The sequence below is a fragment of the Zootoca vivipara genome, chromosome 4, assembly GCF_965207765.1.
Source record: "Zootoca vivipara chromosome 4, rZooViv2.hap1.1, whole genome shotgun sequence".
NCBI classification, from domain to species: domain Eukaryota; kingdom Metazoa; phylum Chordata; class Lepidosauria; order Squamata; family Lacertidae; genus Zootoca; species Zootoca vivipara.
This window is the reverse complement of record NC_142587.1, coordinates 45,505,499-45,523,653: the sequence shown is the minus strand read 5'-3', so window position 1 is coordinate 45,523,653 and position 18,155 is coordinate 45,505,499. Positions and strand designations below refer to the sequence as shown.

At 40.6% G+C, this 18,155-nt stretch overlaps 2 protein-coding genes across 5 annotated transcripts in view; both read left to right on the top strand.

Moving 5' to 3' along the window:
* Positions 1 to 14,643, top strand: part of RPGR (retinitis pigmentosa GTPase regulator) — a 38,064-nt gene extending 23,421 nt beyond the window's left edge. For 2 of the 3 annotated variants that reach the window (XM_035114671.3, XM_035114669.3), the window contains exons 14-18: positions 5,132 to 5,389; positions 5,759 to 6,037; positions 7,467 to 7,506; positions 12,120 to 12,217; positions 14,131 to 14,643. In XM_035114671.3, coding sequence (XP_034970562.3) covers positions 5,132 to 5,389; positions 5,759 to 6,037; positions 7,467 to 7,506; positions 12,120 to 12,217; positions 14,131 to 14,349 — 894 coding nt within the window. In that variant the 3' untranslated portion in view covers positions 14,350 to 14,643. Of the gene's footprint in view, positions 1 to 5,131; positions 5,390 to 5,758; positions 6,038 to 7,466; positions 7,507 to 8,416; positions 8,562 to 12,119; positions 12,218 to 14,130 lie in introns of those variants that run through there. The other variant, XM_088667800.1, reaches the window with a different exon arrangement.
* Positions 14,644 to 16,044: 1,401 nt separating this feature from the next.
* The window catches only part of SRPX (sushi repeat containing protein X-linked), a 34,264-nt gene continuing 32,153 nt past the window's right edge, over positions 16,045 to 18,155 (top strand). Inside the window, exon 1 of one of the 2 annotated variants that reach the window (XM_035114681.3) lies at positions 16,045 to 16,410. In XM_035114681.3, coding sequence (XP_034970572.2) covers positions 16,338 to 16,410 — 73 coding nt within the window. In that variant the 5' untranslated portion in view covers positions 16,045 to 16,337. The remainder of the gene's footprint in view (positions 16,411 to 18,155) is intronic. The other variant, XM_035114682.3, reaches the window with a different exon arrangement.

Sequence of the window (18,155 nt, the reverse complement as noted above, 5' to 3'; positions counted from 1 at the left end):
GTTGTCATCATCCCCAATCATATTTTTCTAACTCCGTATCAGGCTCCAGAAACCTTCTTTTCTCTCTCAAACACTCTTTATCTCTTTTGATTGGATTCTTATTTCTGAATTCATTGGCAAAGGGTCAAAACAGAGCAACATGAAAAGAATGGAAGATAAAGTATATTAAAATGTTTAGTAAACAAGCCTGAAGGAAAAAGTAGACATTTTCCATTCCACTTGGCAACATCCTGACTGTGGAGGAGAGCCAAATGTGTTACTGGTATTCTGAAGCCTGTGATTTGTTTATTTAAGTCTTAAGTGTTACGTATAAGTAAGCACAGTGCAGTTCAGTATCGTAATATATCTGGCTAACTGACATTGATGGGGCTCATATTCAGATTGTAACTGCCCTCTTCAATGTTTCGGTTGTTGCGGGGTGGTGGTGAAAACAACAAGGTTTTATCCGGAAAAGATGCTATATTGGAAGATGCTAAAGTATAATTAATCTTCCCTTGTTATATTAGAAATGGAAAGAGAAGGTAAAATGTACAGGAGCTCATAAACAAACTGCACGAGCTTGTAAACAATCTGAAAATAGATACAGTTGTTGCAAGATCAATACCTAGCTCTCTTGGCTTTCATTCTGTTTTTACTGTAGAAAAGAAGTCAGTTCCTCTAGTCTAGACATGTTTCATATTCCAGAATTGGGATTTAGCAGTAGGACCACTGTGATCAAGCATGTGAGTGTGCATGTAGGGGGAACAGGAATTGCCTATGATGTAATGGGTCAGTGTGTCTGGCTGTTAACCAGAAGGTCAGTGACTCATGCACAGCTGTGGACAGGATTCCTGCATTGCAGGGGGTTGCACTAGATGACCCTCAGAGTCCCTTCCAATGCTATGATTCTGATAATTTCTCTTTGGGAGAAATTAAATTAAACATCACAAGTTCAAAAAGCAGCTTGGGTTTCTATAGAGACAATTTCTGAAAATACAACTTTCAGAAAACACATGGGAAGGCATGTAGATGGTTTTAAATCTGCTTTTATCACAAGTCTACCGTGCCTCTTAACACAAATGTTTCCAAGGTGGCTTACATACAGTAAAACAATATGGAGCAATTCAAAAGTAAAAGTACTTTAGTTGAATGCTTCACATGTCCCACCTTTGGATCTTGAAAGAATAAGGGGCAAGAATAAGGAGATAAAACTTCTGATGAAGGATGAACATACTGAATTCCTTGACATATATCTGCTGAATCTGGTTTAAGCGGCTACTCTGGCAAAATACAGAGAGACTGTGATCTTAATCTGAATTGCATAAAATGGTCAAAGATCCTATTCCATGATTTTAAACAAGATAAATAGGCAAAATCTTACTTTTCTCAAAGAATAGCAATTGGGACAAAATGTGTCCATAATTCCTTTTAACAGCTGCATTTATATTTATAGCAGGCCCTTTAGGGAACAAACATGTCTAGTTTGCTTTCTGGTCTTACTTACCGCTGAGTATAAATCTTAAGTATAAATCTTCCTGGATTGAAAACTTGAGCTACTTTCTATTTTCATCAGGAATGTTAAACTGCTCTTGATTCTAGGCAGCATTCCTTTGCCTCTCCTTCCAAAATTCAGACAGTTAAAGTAAATGGATCTTCTGGTTTGGTTTTTAACACAGCAGATTGTAATTCTTTGGCAAATATGTCTTTCATAGAATCATAGAATTGTAGAGTTGGAAGTGACCCCAAGGGTCATCTAGTCCATCCCCCTGCAATGGAGGAATTTTGTCTGCATGATCGTTTACATTATGAACAGATGTAGAGCATCTCATTCACTTGCTCCTAATTGCCTTGAGCACCATTTGGTGAAAAGGTAGGATATAAATTTAACCAATAAACAAAACCACCAAAATTGTTGAGCTCTGCCTGGCTGCGCTCATTCTGTTGCGGGAGGGGGACCCTCAGAAGCACCAGCTGCCTTTGGCAGCAGCAGAACCGTCTCTGGCCCCTCCCCGTCAGCTATGGATTTCAAGGAAGAAGACAGAAAATGCAGAAGTTTTTTTTCTGCCCCGAACTGCAAATGAGGCATACTTAGCAGGGTTTTATGAATAACCACCACCTCTGGGGGAGGAGACCCACCAGCTTTTCCACTGCAGGACTGTGACACCACAGGGCGATCGCTGTCTAGCACATCTAGATGGCCACTCTGCCCATCTCCGACAAGAAAAAAATAAACAAAACGTGAACCCCTTCCCAGAAAAAACGAAAATGGCCAGGCTTGCTGCGGCTGCGTCACCTCTCTCCCCACTGCCGCCAGGGCACAGCCTCCTCCAAAAAAATTAAAAGCAAAAAACAAACCCTGAGAAAATGGGCTTGCCATACGTCCTGGACATTTCTGGCATCTCTTAAAATTCAACAAACCCCCCCCCCCCCATGCCATTTTAGGCATCCGATTTCCATACATGTCCAAAATCTTCCAGACGTATGGCAAGCCTATGGTTGGCCAAAGGGAACTGCTTTGAACAGAACAGCAAGCAAAGATCTGGCTTCATTGGAATATGGGAAGTTGCTTATATCTAGTCATAACATTAGCAGTTGCTCTCCAAGGTTTCAGACTTCTCAGTGAACTGAACCTGGGACCTTCTGCATGCAAAGCAGAAACTCTGCGAATGAGATCCTGCCCTTCAACTGTGATTTCTCTGTTGCACATGGGTGTCCTCTTATCTCCACCCTGACCATAGTTTCTTTGACATCAAGGAAATTATATCTCAAGAACACCACTGAAGAGCTAATAAATGCTTTCTCTAGCTGGTTTGTATGGCTGCCTTCATTCTTTCAGCCCCACATTAGCATGTTGCCTCCTGCACTACTTGTTTATGCCCTTTAATCTCTCAGAACATAAAAGGGAGGCAGAACTTTGCCCAGTTCAGGATTTTCTCAATGTGAGGGACACTTGGGGTTGGTAAAGAAAGTAGACTGCATTTTTAAAGCCGTCTTTGCCTTGCCTGTGTTACACTTGAACCCAGTTGTAACCAATCCCATATCCTTCCTTTGTCACAACTTTGCTCCTCCTCCCATGCAGCATAATGAAGGGGAGGAGAGCTGGCTTTGCTTTCTCCTGGCTAAATGGAACCTGAGCAAACTAGTTTAGTAATATTTCAGGGGGGAGGGTGTGTGGAGAAGACATAGAGATCCCATAAAACAGTGGAAACGGGGGAGAGAAATGTTTGGGAAAAGTTCTGGTTTTTTTGAGCAACTTCAGATGTATGAGGTGGACGTAAAGAGGAGATCTCTGCTTTCTAGGAACTGGCACACCAGAAGGTAATTTAGCATCTTTAGACTAAGGGCTTGTTCACATTTGAGCATTACTGTATTTAATTGTTAATCTACTTTTCCATATTCGAATTAGACTGGAGTAGTCCACACACACACATACTTGAATTTGTATATGGGGAACAAATTTCCATCCATACCAATAGGCATTCCCTTTTGTATTTGTCTATGCCTTCAAATTTGTTGGTTCTGTTGCACCAAATGAGTACTGATAAGGCATGCACACAGATAGTTGCAAGCACACCTTGTTGTGTTTTTTTTTCCAAATCCCTGTTCCATAAGTGTGCAAAAGCACATAACCAGTTCTAAATTTGCTTCTGCAGTTTTCTGGTTTTGTGCGGATACGAGGGATAACAAAATAATAATTCCTTAGGGAGTGCACGGGAAATAGTTATGAGCACAGCTGGAAAAGTCAGGAAAGCATTGAGGAACCAATGGGCATGGAAAGGTGAGTAGCAGAAAATGACAATGGATAGACCCCCAAAAGAACATCAAAACAAATAATCTGTGCCCCCAAGTGGAGCCTGATTTCCCCACTTTATGAGATTATCCCCAGTAAAGCCAAATTTATAGAGGAGAAGCTTCTAGATTGGGGTTTGATGGCATTGTCATGTTGACTACACAGATTAAATGGGAATGGAAATGCTCTAGTGTGGACATGCCCACAGTGTACCATGTGTGCTAGAAATCTCTATGTATTTCCTGTTTTGTGCATTTTTTCCACATCCTTTCCCTATCTTGTATAGAAGTTTTGCCCTTTAATAGCCTCATATTTGAATCATTGTAATTGGACACAACACCTTTGATCAAAGAAGAAGTTATGATATGGTTGCTTAGCATTGGGTGTGACTGTAGTTTAAAATACATTGACTTCTGACTCCTGCAATCACAGCATCCCTTTGTGGCCATAAAGCTGGAACAAGTTTTCTTTATACATCAGGTATCTCAAACAAACTGTGTCGATTCAGTAGGTAACTATGATTGACAATGAAAGATACTCATATCAATTTTAGTGTTTTAGCTAAATAATGGAAAGTTCAAAAATTGCAATTAGAGGTAGTTATCTAAAATACCCAACATAAAAGCACTGCCCATGTTCCCTGAAAATAATTACCATGGCAACATACAATTGCTTGGATAAAAATTAGCTCTGCGCATGCAAACTGAGCGATCTCATGAGCTTGTTCATATAGTACTACTTTATTAATATACGGAATAGTATATTAACTTAGCAAAAACCTCAGTTTTATAAAATACAATTCTAGATTTAAATATCAACACACATTTTAGATGAGATATATATTTTAAAGAATATACGTTTAATTAAACTTCAGCATGATAACACCAAGCATACAAATTAATGTCCTTATCTCATTAAGGGTTACACAGTTCTTATATGCAAAAATTCAAAGCAAAAACAAAACAAAACAAAAAGCCATTAAGAGCAGAATCCCACCTAATTGATAAATGTGGGACTGGTGGTCCATTTCCATCTCCTTGGTGGTTAACATACATGAGATTTTTGAAACATGCTGTAGCATCTGTATTATAGTGTGAGGAAGAATGCATATGAAAATGTTATAGTCTCTTATTTTTAATATCATAGAGACATTTATTTCCACTGAAATTCATGGACGTAATGTTGCCTCTGCTTTAGACTTCATTTCATTCAACTTGTTACACCTACAAAATAGATTAATGCAAAGCCTATTGAGTGCTTTCTTTGCAAGTTTTCATATACCGTTTATATGGGGTTAGGAAGCCTTTATTTATTCTGCCAAACCTAAGCTTAAAAAAATACCTGTCTTCAATGACACCATAGGATCAAAAATCATCTGATGAGGAAGAGAGTGATGGTGGTGAGAATCATGACAATGAAGAAGAAGAAGAGGAAGAGGAGGAGGAGGAAGAAGAAGAAGAAGAGGAAGAGGAGGAGGATGTTGAGGAAATAGAGAAGGAAGAGGTTGAAGAACAATATACAGCAGAACACGATAATAATCAAGCACCTGAAAATGAGGAACAGAACAGCAAATCATTTGAGAGTGAGAAAAAGAACCAGACAGCTACAGAAACAATAAAGGTAAACCATTTATTCATGTTCAGGGTTAATCTTATTGGGGATATCATGGTTAATCTCCTGTTAGATTGCAATCGAAACCTTCTGGTCAGCAGCAGTGGGGCTTAACGGAGCATCGTAGCCTCTGTTGCATTCTCAGCTGTCATTTGAGCAGGCCCTCATCTGCAGAACCAGGCAGGCCTGAGCAGAGGGACATCTCCACCTCATTCAAACTCCCTCCCACATAATGGACTGGGGAGTTGGACTTGCATACACATCATACTTTTAAATCACATTCAAAACATACTCTCTCCCTGGCCTAAAGAATAACGGTAACAGAAAATTGTTTTGCAATGTGTTCAGAGCCATAAAATGTATTCACTTATTTCACAGGTTCAAAAATCATCCGATGAGGAAGAGACTAATCATAATGAAGAAGAAGAAGAAGAAGAAGAAGAAGAAGAAGAAGAAGAAGAAGAAGAAGAAGAAGAAGAAGAAGAAGAAGAAGAAGAAGAAGAAGAAGAAGAAGAAGAAGAAGAAGTGGACAAGAAAAAGGGGCAAGAACCAGTTGCAGTGGAACATAATGATGATCCATCACCTGAAAATGAGGGACAGAGCAGTAAATCATGTGAGATTGAGGAAACAAATCAGATGGCTACAGAAACTATAAAGGTAAAACAATTTTGTTCACTTTCAGTTTTGTACTGTACCTTTCTAAAGATCCCATTATCCACTGTACTGTGAGTCATGTCAAAATTCAGCCACAGATTGGTTCTGATGTGTATTCAAGGTAAGCAGCTGACTTAAAAAACAAAGAAACAAATTGAAGAGCTCTACTGTGGATTCTGTGCATTTTTCTGTGTTTGAAGTGCTTGCAGTCTAAAATTCAACATGGCGAAACAAGGAAGAATGGGAGGCAGGGACAAAGTATGTTTCAGTTAAGTGGGCGTAGGCTGGGTTACAGACTAAAATACAATAGGGCATGGGAAGTTGGAAGTTTTGAGGAGGGATTTGAAGGGAGGCAGAGAGATGGCATTACATCAGTGTTCATGGCAGGCAGGTCTAGGCATACAGGACAGCGAAAGAGAAAGGCAAAGTCTTCTGAGGGAGCCAGGAGACCTTTGGACAATGGAAGATGAGGGAACTGGAGGAGTGAAGCTCACAAATAGGGTTGTATTGGAAATATAATAGGAGAGAAAAAAGCTGGGGCAAGACTATAAAGCACAGGTGGGGATCAAAGTCAGTGGGCAGGCCTGATACTGCCCTCCCTCACCACCTACCAACCATTTTGATGGAACCTCCCACCTGATGTCTCAGTGGTGTCAGGTGACCCAAAGTAATTTTTTCCTTTGTGGGCACAGCTCAGTCCTTGCCTGCAGAGCACCACGTTTTGCATTGCCATATTGAATTCAAGCCAGTGTTGCAAAGGAATCTTGCAGCAAGTCCCGATACCACTGGATCACTCCATAGCACAGCCAGTCCCAACAGGGCTTGCTGTCACCACCTATCAGCTGATTGGCACTAACAGCAAGCCTAATTTACAAAGGAAAGACGCTTTAAAGCTGTCAGTTGTTCCTTCACATGACATCAGGTGTGGGGTGGATGAGCATGGTTTGGGAAAACAGGATCACAGACCAAATTGGGACCCATGCAGGGGCTGCTATAGAGAGGACTTTGTAGATAAGGCAAGGAAACTGTGTTTGCATTACTTTCAGTTTTTTGTTTTTGTTTTTTAAAAAATTCATCGTATTCTGCAATATTGGTACTTTTTCAGACAAGTTTTTGCTGTAGCAAAGAACCTTCTTTCTTTCTTTCTTTCTTTCTTTCTTTCTTTCTTTCTTTCTTTCTTTCTTTCTTTCTTTCTTTCTTTCTTTCTTTCTTTCTTTCTACTAAATGATGGTTGTTATTTGAAAATAAGGGAGATAGTTTGATTTTCTTTTAAATCATGTATTTACTTAGGAGATCTTTATCCTGCCCTTCATCATTCTTGACCCCAGGGTGGGTGTATTCCCTTGGGGCTTCTCCTTTTTTTAAGTACTCTCAATTAAGAATTTCTTTTTAAACCACTTTTTGAAACAATATTATATATATGTATTTTTAGAAAGTAGAAGCATGTACCGAAGAAGACCCAGCTAAGCAAGGTAGGAACAAATGTGCCAATCAACTTTCAAAGTTTAACTTTTACCTGTTTGCTTCTAGAAACATTGCATAATGTTGACTTCAAATAAGAGCTGTCTTTTGTTTCCTAAGGAAGTCATAGCTCTTCAAGCATCAGTAATTGTTTGCATCAACCTTTTCTATCCAGGGCTTATATGCAGGCTAATTGTCTGCTGTAGTTCTTAGGAGAAAGTGGTTGCAGTATAAAGCTCACTTAATAAGAATTAAGTTCCATTGGACTTGGTGGGATTTGCTTCTGAATAAACATACATAGGGTTGCACTGTGTGTCCATTCTGATAGAGTCAGCAGTTAGCTAATTATCAGTTGTGTTGGCCTTCTGAAAATCTTTGCATTAATCTAGTTTTGTTTTGTTTTTTAAAAAATAATAATCTAGGCATCTAAATAGAATCTAAAAATGTGCTTTTTGCTTAGCAGCATTAAGTTCTTTGTATATAAATCAATCCATGGGATTGCTCACTAAATACAACCCAGTTTTAGTTACAAGTTAGCACACTAATTTAACTACGGTACCCGCATCATGTCGTAATTGACACCAAGTATTTCCAACACATTTTGGGGCACAAGACGATAAGAATCCTGGCCACTGAAGATACTATCTGTCCTCCTGGTTCTAATGTAGACATGATACAGGTTGGCAGATTAACATGCAAGAACAGTCATTGGGGTTAAACCATTGTGGGAAGACTCAATCACCCTGCTTTGTACTTCAAGTGTATTTGCCTGGCTGGAGTGTGCCCTTGAACTCTCATAATGCCTCCTGCTTGGAGGGTAGAGAGGGGTGTGTGAGTTTGTGAGTGTAGAAACTAGCGTACTGTAGATTCTTACACAAGAACACCTTTCATTCATCTGGTGCAATATTTTATCCTTTCTAGAATTCACTGCATAGACAGTTGCTAGGAGGGAGTAGTGCTGATTGCTTCCAGACTACATGCGTGTCTTCCCTGCTTTGTATTAATTGATGTATTTCTCTCTGTGTTGACTGACAGTTCTGTGGGTCAGTAAATGGTTTTAATGAGCCATTTGCTTTAGCTCGTCTTCCTTTCATGTACCTGCCCAAATGATAAATTGATATCATGGATTAATTAAGGATAGCCCTTGCTGAGTGGAATTGTCAGATTTGTTTTTTCCTAGGTGATCACTAACATACAGTAGTCTTAATTTTACAGTTTACTAGAAAAGAGTTATGTGCCCCTTTGTCCTTGCCACGCTGTCACTGTGGTTTGTGTCAGCTAGAAAAAGAACTGAACCCTGCCAGTTTTAAAAGGAGAGACAAAACATTGTTAATGCCAACTTATATTAACTACATAGAGTTCTAAGCCTTTTTCGGGAAAATTTCAGCAAATACAGCAAGCTGTCTTAGATCTTGTTTCAGCCTGCATTGTTGTAATTTTTCAAATGGAACAAAGCAGGATACTAGAAGTTTCCTTGTGATTGTTTTACCTATTTCTATGTATGAAAAAAAATGTATTGCTATCTGCTTTTCATCGTGCAAGTAAAAACAAAGATTCAAATAAACTTACTAATTCCTGAGGGTGGGGAGAAAAAAGTTCCAGCTAACTTTCAGGAACTTCTTGTCAAATATTTTTAGTGCACATGTCCCCGGTTGAATACCAAATAAGCACCAAACACCAAATAACACATTAAAGTCCTGATAAATCAACTACCAGACTTTTAGAAGACATCTGAAGGCAGCACTGTTTAGGGAGACTTTTAATGTTTAATAGATTACTGTATTTTATTTTTCTGTTGGAAGCCGCCCAGAGTGGCTGGGGAAACCCAGCCAGATGGGCGGGGTATAAAGAATAAATTATTATTATTATTATTATTATTATTATTATTATTATTATTATGCATGAATTGCTGAGTTTTATAGTTCCCATACAGGCTGAAACTTTAAGATCTGAGCTGCATAACAATAGGGCTTGATTTTTAGAGATCCTTTAAGTGTCAGTTTGCAGAGCCAACTTAACTACAGTTGTCTCTTAAGTGGTACACAAGAAATAAAATATGGGAAAGATAAACAGTTGGTTAAACCTATAAAACCAGATGCCAATTAAATGCTTGTTATAATAATAATAATAATAATAATAATAATAATAATAATAATAATGTCTTCTGTAATCCCTGGAAGTTCAGCAAGTGATCTGATCACAAGTAGAAGGGAATTCCACAGAATTGAGCCCACTACTCATCATCCTGTAAAAAAGTGACTAGCGAGGTACTGCAGGGTTCTATCCTGGTCCCATTGTTGTTCAACGACTGTATAAATGACTTGCCTGAAGTTACTGAGGGGATGCTTACCAAATTTGCAGATGACACAAGACTGGGAGGGTTGGCCAATGCCACAGAAGATTCAAGATGACCTTAACAGTTTGGAGAAGTAACAAAATGAATTTAAATGAGGAGAAATGTATGGTTCTGCACTTAGTCAGGAAGAATCAGCTGCACCAATATAAGATGGGGAACACCTGGCTTGCCATTAGTACATGCAAAAAAGGATCCAGGGGTCTTGGTAGACCATAAGCAGCAGCAAAAAAAATCTATGCTATTCTAGGCTGCATCTACCAAAATATAATGTCCGGATCAAGGAAAGTCATAGTACTACTCTATTCTGCCTTGGTCAGACCACACCTGGAGTACTGTGTCCAGCTCTGGGTGCCGCAATTTAAGAAGACTATTGACAAGCTGGAATATATGCAGAGCAAAGTGATTAAAATGTTCAAGTATCTGGAAACCAAGCCTTATGAATCATGAATGAGGGAGTCTCGTATGTTTAGCGTGGTAAAGAGGAGACTGATAGGAGGTATGATAGCCATCTTCAAATATCTAAAGGGCTGTCACATGCAAGATGGAGCAAGCTTGTTTTCTCATTTGTTTGCTTGTTTTCTGTACCACCCTTCATTTGTAGATCTCAGGGCGGCTCACAACATAGAAATACAATATAAGAACAGAAAATACATAATAAAAACAAGAACAAGCCCCCCCCCAAGCCAATACTCTCCCATTCTACAAGAAAGGATATTCTGACTAAATGTCAGGAAGACCTTTCTGACAGTAAGAGCTGTTCTACAGTGGACAGACTCCCACAAGAAGCTGTGGAATTCTTTTGAGGTTTGTAAGCAAAGGTTTTATGGCCATCTTTCACGTATGCTTTAGTTGAGATTCCTGCACTGCTGGGGGTTGGGCTAGTTGACCCTCAGGGTTCCTTCCAAATAATTTACTGCAATCAGGGCTAAAATTGTCGGGGGGGGGGGCACAAAACCTCCTTTGTTTCTGGTGATCTGAATGTCTGTTCTTTGTCCATCTTCACAGTCTTCCCAATATTGTCACAAATAAGTCAGGCCCAACCTGTGATATACATGAAAGGAAGTAAATAGCTTCAGACCTAACAATCCCACCTCAGTAAACTACAGCTTAATAAACTGCAGCTGAGTGTCATGTCCACCCACTCCCTGTTTTCTCTCCCCTCTCACCAGTTTTGGCGTTTCTTTTATGGTTATGAGATCTATGATATGGAACTGGAATGAGCTGCAATATATTGAATTAGACCATTCATCTGCTGCACTCACTGTTGTCTGCATTGATTGGCAGTGGTTATCTGGGGTTTCCAACAGGATTTCCCCAGCTCTTTCTGGAGATGCCATGGATTGAACCTGGGATCTGTTGTTTCTTTATTCTATTTATAGACTGCCCTTTATCTAAAACCACAGGGTGGTTTTATAGCACACTAAAACAAAACAATACACTTAAACTAATTAAACCACAATACATCAAAGCAGGCCATAGAGCAGCCATTACAACAAACTCAGCCCCCAGGAACACAGTGATTAAGATCCGAAGGCCTGGGTGAATAATGAAGTGTGTGTTCTGCCACTGTGCTATGGTAACTCAGTTGTGCATCAAAAGAGAGAGGGAGGATTATTCTGCTATGTGGAGATACTCTTAGTAGCACAGAACATTCCTCTGTTCCAATGCAGCTCAGAGATCTTAGGGAACCTTATGGGATGGGTCATGTTTGTTGTTTTCTTGCTTTGATGTTCAAAAGCATGTCAAAGTGCAAGTAGATAAATAGGTACCGCTCCGGCGGGAAGGTAAACGGCATTTCCGTGCGCTGCGCTTGTTCACCAGAAGCGGCTTAGTCATGCTGGCCACATGACCCAGAAGCTGTCTGCGGACAAATGCCGGCTCCCTCGGCCTATAGAGCAAGATGAGCGCGCAACCCCAGAGTCATCTGCAAGTGGACCCAACGGTCAGGGGTACCTTTACCTTTACCTTTTACCCTGCCTTCTATTGCCTGTAAGATTTTTAGACAAAACAACTTACATGCCTACTAACATGATACTCATTCTACTGTTATAAGTGTCTGGATCCAATGAAAACAACAACTAAGAACAGATATGAGTTAAATAAATAAAAAATTATTGAGGTTTGGCTGTCAAGTTTTAGCTTAACTGAATATCCCATTAAATACCTCCACGTTTAAGATGAATGGCTCATGACTTTAAGGTTGTGTTGGCTGAATTAGTCAGGAGTGGGACTTTGAAAATGGTGGCTAATTTGTTGGGTTATTTTCAGAGTATGAAACTGCTGTGGCTTGCACCACAAACAATTCTTCAGGAACAATTGCAGACAGTGATGAGGACAAGACAAAACTTCCGCAGAAGGCAAAAAGGGTAAAAAAAGATTATTATTTTTTTACATGTCACCCTGGATAACTTGACCCCCAACAGAAGGAAAAGTGTTATTATTAAACCTGGCATGCACCTGAAACCATGTTTAGAACTTTCCTTCCTATTCATTGGGCCTTATTCCCAAGTAAATGATATAGGTTTGCAACCTTAATGTATACTTTTACGAATCATTGTGTACACAATGCAGTAGGGCATGCAATCTGCAGGATGCTTGGTGAGCAAATAGTGAAGATGGGGAGGGATCAGTAATGGCTCTGGATAGATGCATTTGGGGTGCTGATATTAAAATAGGCTTTTAATGAAAACAAATCAGCATCTTCCCAAGAAATATCAAAATACTTTTTCTCAAAGGTATCATGGTTTTCTATCCTGTTGTACTTGGGCATTCTGAAACCTAGCAAAATGTAAAACAACAGTTTTCTTCTAAACTAATATTTTCTAAAGGGTGGGAGAGGCAGCCTTATTTTTACTACAGTGACAAATAAACATATAAAATAATTTATGTCCATTAAATTCTTGTTTTTAAACAAGGCAGAATGGATTTTTGTGTGTCTCTGTGTACTTTAACGATTTCTGATACATGACAATTATGGATAATCTAATGGCAGTTGGGTTACTTATGCAAAACTCAGTGTTATTTCCAAGTGTGTCTGTTTAGAATAGGGATATTGGTTTGCAGTCTTTCTGGAAAGCAAGACTAGCTTCTGTGTTCAGTTGCTACTATGCTATGTTGCTACTAAATATCAAACCACAGTAGTCTAATATGGAGAGTTTCTATACATTGTGCTAATTGGTCTTTTTATGAGCTAATCTGAATTTCTAACCTGTTGATTATATAAAGTTGCTAGCCTTTTTTTACTACATTCTCTTAATGAACAGCCAGTTCAAACATGCAGAAATAGCATGTGGTAGAACACTCTTTAGACTATGTCACTTCAGACTGCAGATGGAGGATTTTTGAATGCTCTTTCTTTTTTTATATAAAAAAAAGATGGCACATTGAAAAATCATGTCAATAACAAAGGTTTGAGCATAGTCTAAGATGTGCTAATTTGTTATGTGTGGGTCAAGGGAGGTTCATGAACACATCGAAAACATGTACAGTATTCATCATCCTGTAGTCAAAATTAGTACTTATGGGAAAGTCTGCACCATATTTGCATATGGTACCTTGAGAAGTTGAAAGTATTGTGGCTTGGTTGCATGATCTGTGAATTGTCAAGATACTTTGCTTTTCACAAACCTGTATGAAACTTTAGATTGCTCAAATCCAAGTTTCTTCCAAGTATGTGTTCTCAGGATGGGAGTTAATCACTGTTTCTCCCTTGGAAAACAATGGGCACAGCTTATTTAAATAAGATAAATTTGTAACCAAGAGTACTACATACTGAATTAGTTGTTCAGTCTGAAAGCAGCAAAAGTTTCTGTTGACATATCCTCATTTATTTTTTGAGCATACTGTTTTGCAGTCTACTTGGATGTTGTAAACAAACATCTGTTATCAATTATCATAAGTTGCATAATGCTTTGTTGTTTGTGTTACAATAATTCATTAGGAATGTTTCTTCTTCATCCTGCTTCTATTGGCAATAGTCCTAGCACAGTTAACTGGTTTAAGATTGCAGTACTGTATTATGCTTTCTGCAAGACTTACTTGGAAGTAAGCCCTGCTTAACTCAGTGGAACTTAACTTCTGAGAAAACATTGATCAAGATGCAGATATTTGAGTCTAAACTTGCAATCATCTCTCTAGATAGAAACATTTTGTTTCATATTATGTCCAGATAAGTAAAAAGTTGTGGAAGCAGACTCCCTTTTCCATGTGAAACATACTCAATAGTTTTCAAAATAGTTAATAATTGTATGTGGGTTTTGTTTTTCTATGTGTGTTTTAGTTTTCTTTTTTTAAACGGAAGACTTCAAAGCAAAAGAATGCACACAGCTGTGATGAAAACAAACTTGAAAATCTTCCTCACAGTGAGCAGGAAACTGGCAATCAAGGAGACTTACCTAAAGAGAAGAGTAAAGATGAAAATCAGAACCATGCTGAAGAAAATCAAAAGGAGGCACCACATCAGGCCAAAAAGACGTCCTCTACCTGTGTAATACTTTGATACTTAAATTTATAAAGCTTGCATAAATGTGGCTTCATAACTGGCAGCTTGCAAGCAGATACTGCAATTTATACTTGAAAATGATAATGGCAGATATATAATGATCGTATTGATGGATTTTTTTTGTAAAATTAGCATGTTTCAACTGATTTACATTGATTTTGGACCAACTTCTTAGTATTTATTTGTATTAATATTTTAGTTACTGCAGCAAAGATGAGTATCACAGTCTTACTGAAATGTTGTGGCCTTAACTCTTGTGTTTTAATAAAAAATATATTTTTGTACTTCAAAGGTTGGGTTGAGGTATTTTATTGGTTTTTTTAATAAACAAATTTATCATTTGAATCTTCAAGTATAAATTCACATTGCAGTTGGTTCAGGAAGATAGCCAGAATAATACTTGTTAAGCTACTTATTCTTTGAGATGAAGATGTTAAAAACTGTAAATAGTTTAGGACCAGGATACTTGAAGAACTACTACCTGTTCCTAGAAGTTATCAGGAGATGCCCTGTTTTGTATTAATCAGGTAAAAGCACTGTGGTGCCCTGTCCTGGAAGATTTCTTTGGTCTCTTCCCCAATGCAAATCGGTGTCAAGCTGATTTTTTGTTTGTTTTAGTTGGATGTTTGCTGAATCCGCAGGAGGTTTGAAAGTCAAATTCTTGGCTCTCCTTTTTCTCCTGGTGATCTGAATAGGAATGATAATATCTGCCAACTTGGTGTTATTTTTATTCATGCTTTTGTTTTATATCTGTTTTATCATCGTTTAAGGTTTGTGAGCAGCCCTTAGTGCCTCATACAAAGTGTCGCTTTAAAACTAAGTGTTTCCAATTAATAAGAAACAGGCAATTTAGAGAACACTCTGCTCTACAGAAGCGAATTCCATTATATGTACTTAAAGCTTGGTTAATTGGTAATTAGGATCAAGTGGACAAGTAATGCTGAAAAATGAGTTTTGAGGAATGATTTTAAGGCAGATAGGTGTCACCGTTGATGCAATTGTCAACGCATGTACTTCTCTGCATTTTCTTTCCTGAAAACCCAGCATTTTGCTCCTACAGTGGCTGACCAGATATGTCTGGGAAGCCCATACGGAGGTCACTTTGCCTCACTTCCTCCCCACTGACTGGAACTGAGGCAACCTCTATGTCCCTGTTGAGAATACCAAACTGGCCTAAAACCTAGGCAGTGCTCTCCTCCATCCCTGCATCGGAGTAGGAAGAGTTGCTAAAGGCTCCGCTCCCCGTGAGTGGCGGCAGGATACCGCTCTACTTGTGCCGGCCTAGGGGTAACTCTGAAAGAAGTCCCGCCACACACCAAAAGCTCGTTGGCGGCGGGCATGTCTGGAAAGGCCTCGAGACTTTCAGAGGCAGGAGGGGAGCCTGCAGTCATCCCTTTTGTCTGGCGCGTGAGACCACCGTGGTCTGGCTTACAAGTAGGACTGACGGAGGGAGGGAGAAAAACCCAAGGCGGGCGCGCCGAAAAGGCGGCCGCGAGCGTCGCCTTGAGCAAAGCAGGAGGCGACCGGGCGGGTTGGTGGTGTGCAAGTTGGTCCTTTCCAAGCTTCTGCTTCTCCCCCATCATACTGATTCTGCAAACGGCCCGCAGAGGGACGTAGGGTGGAGGGAACATACATTTTGAAACCGCAGTGGAGGAATTTTTTTTTTAAAACTGGCGGAATTGGGAAGGAAATAGGAATCCTAGCGCCAAGAGAGAGAGAGTTGATTCGGGAGCGTTGCATGAGCGCTGCTGCTAGAAAGGCGCCCCTTTGCAGCTGGGCTCGGCGTCCTGTGCGTCGCGGGTGGGGAGGAGGAGGGAGGCTGTGGGGAAGAGTTTCAGCGGCAAGAGGCTGCGGAGGGAGGAGCTTGCAAGGGGAGCCCCTCTGCCTGCTCGTCGCCCCTCCCCGAGCCGCCCGCTTGCTCCCGGCTCTCGCGTCGGCCAGCAGCCTTGCAGTGGGAGCCGAAGGGGCGCTTGGGCGAGGGCAACATGCGGAGCCCCTCCGTCTGCTTGGCTGCTTTCCTGCTGGCGGTGGGCGCGCGCGTCAGCCTCGCGTACCAAGGTAGGGGGCTCAGGAGAGGGGGCGGAAACCGAGGAGGGGGGCGGCGGGGATTCATTCGGAACCGCGCGGGGAAGGCGGCGCCTTCGAGGAAAGAGCCGCCGCCGCCGCCGCCTGGTCTTCGGCTGCAGCAACCTGGCCGAAAGTTACGCCCAAGGTGGGAAAGCGGCGGCCGACCGTTGTGAGGGACGCCCAGAAATAAGGGAATATAGTGTGCTCGTCATGTGGGTTTGCAATTCTTTTGCATAAGAATTTCCTTTCAGAAACGCAGCTTCTAGTAGTCTTGGGGCGTTAGTTGTTGAAGGCTGCTTGGTGGGGGGGAGAGACTTTAAAAGTCTGTGCGGGTTGGCTCCGCAGCCCGTGCGAAGCTTTGGGGCCAAAGCAGAGGCAACTGCGGTCTCGTCCGCGCAAGTGTTCCACACAAACCTGGTAGCTTGTAAGTGCACTTAACACGCGCGTGTGTAATTAAGAGTTGGCTGCAGTCTTATTCTGCGCATGAATGGACCGAGTTATGTGGTACATACGTGTAGTATAGGAATAATGAATGGCTGGCAAACGCTTCAGCCGTAGCCAACCTCAAGTGTCCTTTAGCCCTGTATCCACCACTACATACACAGTTTAAATGTGATGCCTGGCATGGAAACCGTACCAGAGCCCCATACAGGTGGCATCACATCAAAGTCAAGTTGCTGTGCCTGCCTGAGAAGTGTTATCACACTGGCATGGCATACTCCCCGATGGACCTGAAGACCGAGTTTAGACTTCCTGCCCATATCTGCAGTATATATTTTTAAAAGATTGTCTGATGTCATGTAGCTACAGTTGGTTATATGTGGTGCTGATAACACAGAGGTTACAGGTTCGATCCCGGTAAGGGACAGCTGCATATTCCTGCAATGCAGGGGGTTGGGATACATTGAGCATGGGGTCCCTTGCAACTGTGATTCTATGATACTGGCCAGGTCATACCAAAAACTGAATCCTGTGTGTGGCAGTGGATGCATGCAACAAGCTCACCATGGTTCGAGCGCTGAAATATAGATGTTTTTGTGGCTCTGTGAATAAAACCTGATCTAGTTACAGGTAGGTAGCCGTGTTGGTCTGCCGTAGTCGAAACAAAATTTTAAAAAATCCTTCCAGTAGCACCTTAGAGAGCAACTAAGTTTGTCATTGGTATGAGCTTTCGTTCCCTCAATGTGTATTGCATGCACACGAAAGCTCATATCAATTACAAACTTAGTTGGTCTCTAAAACCTGATCATTAGCCTTTAGTCAGGATAGTTTCAGCCTGCTGATCCTGCGTGCTAAAGGAAGGGTCCTTTGGGCTAGATGTTCTTGTCTGGTTTGTTAACTGGATTATAGGCTATGTTCAAATCCCTGTCAAGTGACAGCCTCCCTGTGTGGCCCAGGGAAAGTCTTCAGCCTCAGTTACTAAAATAGGAATTCTAATGATCTATCTCACAGGGCAAAACTAAACTACTGTATAGATTTTTAAAAGCAAAACATCAAAGAAAATCATAAGCATTGATGGAAGAAGGAGCAAAACAAAACTATAAAATGCTTTTCTTGTTAAAATGCTAATTAGAGTATATTAGGTCCTGTGATCATGATGGGCTGTGGGTAGGCCTACTCAGTGTACTATGTTTGGCTTTCTACTTGTCTACCCAAGGGGGCTTCTGCTTGTGTTTAAATATATATTGGTTGTTGACATAGGACTATGCTGAATAAATCTGGTACAGTGTTGCACA